This window comes from Electrophorus electricus, chromosome 23, assembly GCF_041902795.1.
Source record: "Electrophorus electricus isolate QZ-2024a chromosome 23, ASM4190279v1, whole genome shotgun sequence".
NCBI classification, from domain to species: domain Eukaryota; kingdom Metazoa; phylum Chordata; class Actinopteri; order Gymnotiformes; family Gymnotidae; genus Electrophorus; species Electrophorus electricus.
In genome coordinates this window covers 7,230,001-7,240,000 of record NC_137519.1, presented here as the reverse complement: position 1 = coordinate 7,240,000, position 10,000 = coordinate 7,230,001, and the positions used below count along the sequence as shown (strand labels likewise).

At 46.6% G+C, this 10,000-nt stretch overlaps 1 protein-coding gene across 4 annotated transcripts in view; it reads left to right on the top strand.

Moving 5' to 3' along the window:
- il1rapl1b (interleukin 1 receptor accessory protein-like 1b) overlaps window positions 1–10,000 on the top strand; it is a 294,511-nt gene that overhangs the window by 263,824 nt on the left and 20,687 nt on the right. For all 4 annotated transcript variants that reach the window (XM_027011408.3, XM_027011407.3, XM_035520914.2 and 1 more), the window contains exon 8: window positions 6,049–6,194. In XM_027011408.3, coding sequence (XP_026867209.2) covers window positions 6,049–6,194 — 146 coding nt within the window. The remainder of the gene's footprint in view (window positions 1–6,048; window positions 6,195–10,000) is intronic.

The window sequence follows — 10,000 nt, the reverse complement described above, 5'->3', positions numbered from 1 at the left end:
CACTGACACCCACTAACATGATACCCAGTAACCCTGGGCCTCCCACTAACAATGTGATACCCACTTATACTGTGACACCCAGTAACATGATACCCACTAACACTGTGATACTGCCTTCTCAACAAGCAGTTCAATAATGCATGCCTGTTTCTGTGGAACACACAGGGTCCAGTGACGGTAATCTTGTTTTTCCACTGGTAATAGAAAAGATGGATTTTTTTTACAAGCAACAAAACATTATAAATATTACCAACATTCCCGAACACTTTTGCATTGTGGTGTTCAGAAATGTAGAGGGCATTTCATTATTCATCTTTAGGCAGCCAGCGTGACGCCGTTTTGGGTCTACCAGTGGTCAAGGGGTCATTAATGAAGGCACAAGCGGTTCAATGGTTTTTATGAGACGACCCAGCTGCACAGTGGCCATTACTAAATGCATGAGGCAGAAAACCATTGGAAGGATAATTTATGAGCGTCAGCAGTACACGGCGGGTCCATAAACCGGCGCATTATATGTGGTAAGATCAGAGAAAATCCACAGCCAAATCCACACTTCGGCTGCTGGTTGTGTGTTTGTTTTTACACCTCTGAAGTAGTGATTGGTTTGTTCGGTTAGTGTAGCATACATAGCCACTGTGCTGTTTTTGGTAATGCTTTTCCTGCAGTGGGTCGAGGCCGTGGGGTCAGAGGTAATTTCCGACATCTGACATGCAGAGCGCGACGAAGTGCCAGTCGCGGTCATGCCAGTATCCTCCTTACCTGCTTGAGCTGAGATGAGAGTTGCTTAAAGGCGGCTTGTTCAGAGGCCAGGCAGAGATGCCTGCTCCTCTCCTGATCGTAATCAATGTTTTATCCTGCTGCTTAATAATGCAGGATGGGCATGCAATCTTTATCACAGCGTGATAAGGCTGACGGCACACGGCTCTGACAGGCTTGCAGGCCTGGGGTCAAAGCAACCAAACCCTGATCAGGAAGTCTCAGCAAATGCAGATGAAACATTAGCCACACTCTAGGATACTCTGGCTTCAAACCCGTGACCTCTGGAGGAAATGAACTCAGATTAGTCCATTAAAGGTGCAGTCAGTGGAGTTTTGTTACTTGGCAATGTTTCACTTTTTTGTCACGCTTGTTACTTGGCACACATGGCAGGTTATGTGATTTCTGACAATACTGAACAGCAAAGAGCCCTTCCGTCTCCTCAGCTGTGATTGGCTAGCACTCTGTTCAGCCCTGTTGGCAAACTAATGTGAGATGGCAAATCATCATTAACACAGTACACTGACAACTAGTGATGCCATTTCTTAAGGTTATTTTAAATTAATACACACTGTATTTTTTTCAGAATAACAACAAAGGCACGTTTTGTTATCATTTCATTTCATAACTAGAGATGGATCTTGGAGGGAAAAAAATAGCACATTTTCTTTTTATTTTGTTTGTTTTTTTATATTTTTGCAATAGAACTTTCTATGGTCTGAACACTATAACAATATGTACAATGTACTTTTAGTCTATGACAAGACTGAAACCATGAAATATGTGATCACCACCAATCTTGTCCTGCTCTGCTTAACTAAAGTTCATAGTTAAAATTCATTTATCATCTTTGAGTTGATTGTTGAATGTGCTGCATTGTAGGGATTTGTGTTTTCTGTCTCGCCATCACCTGGTGCTCTGGCTCTGATCTGTCTCGCCATCACCTGGTGCTCTGGCTCTGATCTGTCTCGCCATCACCTGGTGCCCTGGCTCTGATCTGTCTCGCCAAAACCTGGTGCTCTGGCTCTGATCTGTCTCACCATCACCTGGTGCCCTGGCTCTGATCTGTCTCACCATCACCTGGTGCTCTGGCTCTGATCTGTCTCGCCATCACCTGGTGCTCTGGCTCTGATCTGTCTCGCCATCACCTGGTGCCCTGGCTCTGATCTGTCTCGCCATCACCTGGTGCCCTGGCTCTGATCTGTCTCGCCATCACCTGGTGCTCTGACGCTGATCTGTCTCGCCATCACCTGGTGCTCTGGCTCTGATCTGTCTCGCCATCACCTGGTGCTCTGGCTCTGATCTGTCTCGCCATCACCTGGTGCTCTGGCTCTGATCTGTCTCGCCATCACCTGGTGCTCTGGCTCTGATCTGTCACGCCATCAGCTGGTGTTTGGCTGTCTTCATTTGCCCAGCTGATTACTTAGCATCTAATGTCCCGTTTCTGCAGTACAGGAAGTGATATGCCGTTCAGGACCCTGGGCTACAGTGAACAGTGAGGGATGGGCTTTAGGAAGCACCTGTTCTCTGTGATGCTACAATTGACTGATTTCATTTATTTCCCATTCTGATTTGCAGCCAGTAATTTTAAAAGCAAATAAGGAAACTGATCATTAAAAATAATTATTGACAATAAATTGACACTTACCGTACAAGTCACTACACACACACACACACACACACACACACACACACACACACACACACACACACACACACACCACCTACCTACATACACATTGTTCCTGACGTTCAGAAAATGAAAGCTAATACAAAGGTTAACACCAACACTGGGTCAGACAGGCAGCAAGAAGAGAAAATGAGTCGTTCAATGGAGTGACATTTAAGAAACATATCTCTGTTAGGCCAGCGGGGCTTAGGGCAACAGAGCGGCAACCTTACCCACAGGCCTCAGGGAAAATCCGACCAATTATAGACCAGAGAAAGGACGATGGAGGGCAGGGGGAGGGGTGTGAGAGAGAGGAGACAGCAAGAGAGGATAAAGGAGAGAGGGAGTGGAGAGAGCAAAAAGAAAGGGAAAAAATAGGAAGAAGGGAGAGAGATAGAAGTAGTGGGCGGGAGAGAAAGGGAGTGGAGGAGAAGAAGACAGGAGTGAGAACGAGAGAGGAAGAGGGAGGAAAGGAAAGACAGAGGAGAGAAAGGTACTGGAATAGCAACGGAAGAGCTGATTGAGGTAGAGTGCATTAGAGTGCATTTTTATGTTGACTGACAGGTTGACAGATTGGCTATATTTGGGAAAGGACAGGTGTGTGTGTGCGTGTGTGTGTGTGTGTGTGTGTGTGTAATTTGCAGAGTGAACTGCATTCATCATGCTCCCTCCACCTTCCACTACTGGAATTTTTCGATTCCACAGCCTCCAGGACCCTTCTGGTTTATCCGTACACCCCCAGCCCATGTAGGCTGTCTGCTCAGAGCCTAGTGGAAGGTCTCTGTCCCACAGCCCCCCTTCCTGACAGTGTCTGCCCAGGTAGTGTCTGCAGCTCCAGGTTACAGCCTCGTGATGCCATGTTTACCGTACTGCTGGGCATGGCACCCTGCCCTGCTCCTATCACTCATCTACCATCAGAGACAAGCCTCCAGCTCCCTCATTCTCCTCTGTGCTCATACACTCTTTTCTCTTGCCTCATCTGTTCTCCTCATTTCTCTTCCATTCATTAACCTCTATTCTGCTCCATTCTATTCTCTATTCTTCCTCATTCTTCTCCGTTCTCTCTTCTGTTCTCCATTCTCCTGTCTCCCTCGTTCTCCTCCATTCATGAAGCCGTTTTTGAGGGAGCCATTGAAGCCTCAATTATTACTGTTTGATATATGAATAGGTGTGTGTGTGTGTGTGTGTGTGTGTGTGTGTGTGTGTGTGTGTGTGTGTGTGTGTGTGTGTGTGTGTTTCATATGAACTGAACTGAAAGAACAATATACATGATGCTGAAGGTTGCATAGTAAATATTTTGATTTATAGGTTAAGGGTATTTCTCTGAGGGAAACTTGGTGGTTTCTGTGGTGTGTTTATGTCTCTCTCTCTCTCTCTCTCTCTCTCTCTGTCTCTGACATTCTTTGAATTGTCAGATTTGCAGATTGCCTTGGTGTGATACTATGTTTGTATGTTTCTGCATATGTGTGTAGGAGAGAAAATTGAGAAAAAAATTAAATTCTTAAAAATGTTTAGTGGATCTAAAAGTGCCACATCAGCATGACAGTGAAACTAGAGTGTAGCACCCATTTCTTATGATTCCTCTAATGCTGCCACTCTAAAACAAGTGTCACGAGACTCCGCCTCTCCCTTACAGCTCCGCCTCCCACTCACAACCCATCACACCCAGCTCTACCTCTCCTGACCACAGATCTGAGAAACCTCACTCTGAGCCATCCAGGTCAGCTCAGATTCTGTGCTTCCTCTATAATAGATTAGGGTTTTATGAAGAGAGGCTGATTCTGGGTCAGCACAAACAGCCATGACCAACAGCAGCCCCTGACAAGGGGCCCCACATTTCAGCCATTATTAGTGCTCCTGCCACAACATGAATGCTGTAATGGGTCTGATTTAGTTCCGGCGCATGCGGCGCCGTGGCGGCGGTGATTAATCGTTATTAAACGGAGTGGAGTGTCCTCCGGGGACGGAACGATACAGTGCACCAGCTCTCTGGCACTTATCTGTCCTGCGTTATTAGTGCCGCACACCATATCGGGAGCCTCAGTGACAGCAGAAATATCAGCAAACAGAACAGACATGATGGAGAGGAGAAGGGAGGGAGGGAGCGAGGGAGGGAGTGGGAGGGCAAGAAGGAGCGAGAGGAAGAGAAAGAAAGCAGCAGAAGGAGGGAGAGAGGGATATTGGGAGACAGAGTGTAACACACAGAGAGAGAAGCTTCTTTTGCTTTATAGAATTCTGTTTTCTCTCTTTCCATAACTAGACTTGGTTTCCATGGTAACGGTTAAGAAAACCAGCCTTTTTTCACCTCCAAACCTCATTACTGCATAATCTTTCACACTGTGTGGGAAAGGGCTGTTCTATCTCTGTGCTGATCTATACAGTTTACTCTTCTGTTTAGGTTTCTCTGCGATATTCTCATCCCTTTACAGGCTTGTGGGTAATCACTGGACTTTATGGTTGCTGGACATTGTCGAACGCATTGTATTGTCCGGACGGCGGCAGCACCTTTATCTCTGCATGCCACGCTGCACGTATTCATCCTCCTGCAGCCCACTGGAGCGCTGCTTTGCAATAAGCCGTTCATTAACTGAGGCGTTTACCCTTTGAAGTGGGCAGTTACGACCTCACCTTGACTCACTCAAAGCTAATACAGTTCCTGGCATTTCTGGAATGTTGGAGTGCATTGCAGTTATACTGCACTGGCACTGCTGGACCACATGCGTTGTTTCAGGGCTATTCCTCTCTGTGCTGTTACAGGGCTGTTCCTCTCTGTGCTGTGAAACGGTGCAGTTCCTCTCTGTGCTGTGCTAAGCTGTACTAATGAGGGTTGTCTTTCTGTGCTGTGCTAAGCTGTACTAAGCAGGGTTGTCTTTCTGTGCTGTGCTAAGCTGTACTAAGCAGGGTTGTCTTTCTGTGCTGTGCTAAGCTGTACTAAGCAGGGTTGTCTTTCTGTACAGTGCTAAGCTGTACTAAGCAGGGTTGTCTCTCTGTGCTGTGCTAAGCTATACTAAGCAGGGTTGTCTCCCTGTGCTGTGCTAAGCTGTACTAAGCAGGGTTGTCTCTCTGTGCAGTGCTAAGCTGTACTAAGCAGGGTTGTCTCTCTGTGCTGTGCTAAGCTGTACTAAGCAGGGTTGTCTCTCTGTGCTGTGCTAAGCTGTACTAAGCAGGGTTGTCTCTCTTTGCAGTGCTAAGCCATACTAAGCAGGGTTGTCTTTCTATGCAGTGCTAAGCTGTACTAAGCAGGGTTGTCTCTCTGTGCTGTGCTAAGCTGTACTAAGCATGGTTGTCTCTCTGTGCTGTGCTAAGCTGTACTAAGCAGGGTTGTCTCTCTGTGCTGTGCTAAGCTGTACTAAGCAGGGTTGTCTCTCCGTGCTGTGCTAAGCTGTACTAAGCAGGGTTGTCTTTCTGTGCTGTGCTAAGCTGTACTACGCAGGGTTGTCTCTCTGTGCTGTGCTAAGCTGTACTAAGGAGGGTTGTCTCTCTGTGTTGTGCTAAGCTGTACTACGCAGAATTGTCTCTCTGTGTTGTGCTAAGCTGTACTAAGCAGGGTTGTCTCTCTGTGCTGTGCTGTGCTAAGCTGTACTAAGCAGGATTGTCTCTGTGTTGTCACTCTGTTGTTCAAGGACTCTGCGAGAGCACCTGGGGGAACAAGAAGTGGCGATCTCACTTACCATAGATGCTATGAAGGAAACAGACTTGGGCAACTATTCCTGCTACGTGGAGAATGGGAACGGCAGAAGGCAAGCCAACATCCAGCTCATCAAGAGGGGTGAGAAACCCGCACCCTCCACCTATGCATATATGTGTGTGTGTGTGTGTGTGTGTGTGTGTGTGTGTGTGTGTGTGTGCATATATATCCACACACACACAAACACACTGAGTATTATGAATATTTTCTAGATTTGTTGTTTTTGCCTAAGTAGTTCATTTAAAACACTTCTCTTCACAAGTAAGACTCCCATGTTGCCAGAGAAATTAATCCTGCAGTTTGAGCATTATATTAAAAGGGAAAGAAATATATCTTTCACCACTCATGTATTGAAGGATTTGCTGAACGTTTCTATCACATAGTAATTAATATGACATTTGCCTCATTAAATGAAGTAAACTGATGAAGAATCGTAATCTTTTATTTGCCAAGTACAAAATGTAGAAGGAATTTCTCTTGGTGATTAACTTCAGTAGGATAAGTATATTATATATATATATATATATATATATATATATATATATATATATATATATATATATATATATATATATAAAGACAAGTGTGCAAACAGCAGCAAGTAAAGTGTGTGCAGTGTGACAGATGAGGCCAGGTACTGGGGTGCTGAAGTATAATATATACAGCATGTACATACAACAGAATTGAGAGGTAATATTAATATAAATATGAATGTAAACATTTTTATAGAGTGTGTAGTTGGCAATGAATCAGAGTTGGATATGTGCACTGGCACAGGTAGGAGGAAAGGGGATCTTATTCAAAAGGATTACGTTATGGTGTGTTCAGTGGTGGTGTACATTACAGTGCATGTACAGTCATTTAACTCAGAGGGATGTGAGAAGGTCCTTGTCTAGGAGGTAGATGACCGGGGACAGAAGCCATGGAGGTTGCGGTTGGTCCGTGTCATTTGGGCTCTCACTCTCTGTCTCCGCTGTGATGGAAATCGCTAGAAGAAAGAGTGATCGGGTTGTGAGGGGTTTGCCATGATTTTCTCTGCCCTCTTCCTCGTTCTGGCCCTATAGGGGTCTTCCAGGGTGGGAAGCCGACAGCCAATGATTTTCTCTGCACCTCGCACCATTTGTTGCAGTTTTCGCTTGGTCTGAGAGGACACAGGGCTGAACCAGACAGAGATGGAGGACGTGATGATGGACTCTATTATAGCAGTGTAACACTGGACCAGTAGTGCTTGGGGCTGCCAACATTTCTTGAGTTGACGCAAGAAATATAAGCCCTGCTGGGCCTTCTTCACTGCAGTGCTGGAGATCTCACTGAATGGTCATGCCCAGGAATTTGTAGGACTCTGCTGTGACTGTGGAACCCTGTGGAGGCAGTGGGGCAGTGGACTTACTGAAGTCTATGGCCATCTCCACATTTTTTGTGTGTTTAGCTCCAGGTTGTAGGCTCCACACCATGACACCAGATGTGTTACTTCCTTCCGATACACAGACTTATCAATACTTGAGACGAGACTGAACAGAGTGCTGTCATCTGCAAACTTAATAGGTTTAACAGAGTCACCGTCAGAGGTACACTCACTGGTGTAAAGAGATCTTCTGCTTTTTGGGAACTGGTGTGATTACAGAGGTCTTAAAGCACACAGCTACAACATACTTGGTCAAGGACTGGCTGAAGAAGTCAGTGAAGATGGCATCTTGAAACATGCCAGATGTGTCTCACCACTATAGTCAAGACATATTTTTGTTTGTTGTTTGCTTGTTTGTTGGGTTGTTAACATAAATCAGTGCTATACTAGACTTAAACAGTGCTAAGACATTTAAAAAACTACTAATTTAATGAACACACAGAGCTCTTGCAAATCTATACTCATCATACAGCCTCAACACCATAACAGCAATCCCAGCCTTAATACCATCCTAACCTCAGCACCACCCTAGCATCAACACCATCCCAGCCTTAATACCATCCCAACCTCAGCACCACCCCAGCATCAACACCATCCCAGCCTTAATACCATCCCAACCTCAGCACCACCCAAGCATCAACACCATCCCAGCCTTAATACCATCCCAACCTCAACAACACCCCAGGACCAACACCATCCCAGCCTTAATACCATCCCAACCTCAACAACACCCCAGGACCAACACCATCCCAGAATTAATACCACCCCAGCACCAACACCATCCCAGCCTCAACACCAGACCAGCACCAATACCATCCCAGAATGAATACCATCCTAACTTCAACAACACCCCAGCACCAACACCATCCCAGCCTTAAAACCATCCTAACCTTAACACCACACTAGCACCAACAAAATACTATCCATCCCAGCATCAACACTGTCCCAACCACAACACCATTCCAGCACCGACATCGTCCCAGCTTCAACACCACCCCAGCACCAACACCACACCATCCGTCCCAGCATCAACACCATTCCAGCATCAGCACCACACCATCCGTCCCAGCATCAACACCATTCCAGCATCAGCACCACACCATCCGTCCCAGCATCAACACCATTCCAGCATCAGCACCACACCATCCGTCCCAGCATCAACACCATTCCAGCATCAGCACCACACCATCCGTCCCAGCATCAACACCATTCCAGCATCAGCACCACACCATCCGTCCCAGCATCAACACCATTCCAGCATCAGTACCACACCATCCGTCCCAGCATCAACACCATTCCAGCATCAGCACCACACCATCCGTCCCAGCATCAACACCATTCCAGCATCAGCACCACACCATCCGTCCCAGCATCAACACCATTCCAGCATCAGTACCACACCATCCGTCCCAGCATCAACACCATTCCAGCATCAGTACCACAGCATCCATCGCTGTCCTGACATCATACCAGCCATTCCTGTAGTCCTTCCTGTAGTATGTCTGAGCCAGGAAGCTAAACCAGCCTCTAGCTATCTCTATTTCTGTTTCCCTCTCTTCCCCTCCTTCTCTCCCTTTCTCTCTCCCCCTCTCTCTCTCCCACTCTCTGTTGCTCTCTCTTTTCTTTCCCTTTTAAAAGCAGAGTGGTTCTCTATAATCAAAATGATTGCGCTCTTTCTTGTCGAGAGGTTTGAAATCATATATGGAGGGAGGTGGGTGCAAAAAATACCAATACAAAGGAAGAAACAAATCCACAGCCACTTTCATCTCGTCTGCTTCGACGCCAAGCCCAGCTTGGTGGGGGGGGGGGGGGGGCTGATTGTTGGCAAATCTGTTTTGAAGGAGTCTATTTTCTACAGCATAATATAGCTCTGTGGTGTGTGTGCTCTGAGTCAGAGCTCAGAGCCTGCTCCGCGGGCCTTGGACTCAGGGGTCCGTCGGTAATGGAATCTCCCGCAGGGCTGGTCCAGACCCAGTGGGGGATGGGTGGAGGTGACGACCGGTGCAGCAGCACAATGCCCTCGCCCTGCCCGACACAGGCATGGGGCTTTAATTATTATACATTACAAGCAGCTAATGCATTCAGCACAAGCCAACGTGTCACATCCATAAAGCGTATCAGCGTCCTGCAGCAGGGCTTTGTGCCTGCGGAAAGCACGCATGCCCGGAGGCGGGAGTCAGTTCACTCACTGCAAGCAGTTGTTCAATGTGGAGTCATACGGAGTCGAAATGAATCAAACCGAACTCAGTAGGCATAGATTAAACTGTACAGGAGTAATGTCAGGTGTATATTTAACACTGCTGATTTGGCTGTGTAGTAGCCTACGGTCGCTGCAGACACACAAGGCCATAAACCTTACAGGCTGATGTGCAATTCTTAAATCTCATTTGAAAGTGCCCCCATACTTTTGAACACGACAGCAGTTTGGTGTCAGGTACTTGCACACAAGTCAAGGCAGTGAATCATGTTACATCCATGTCAG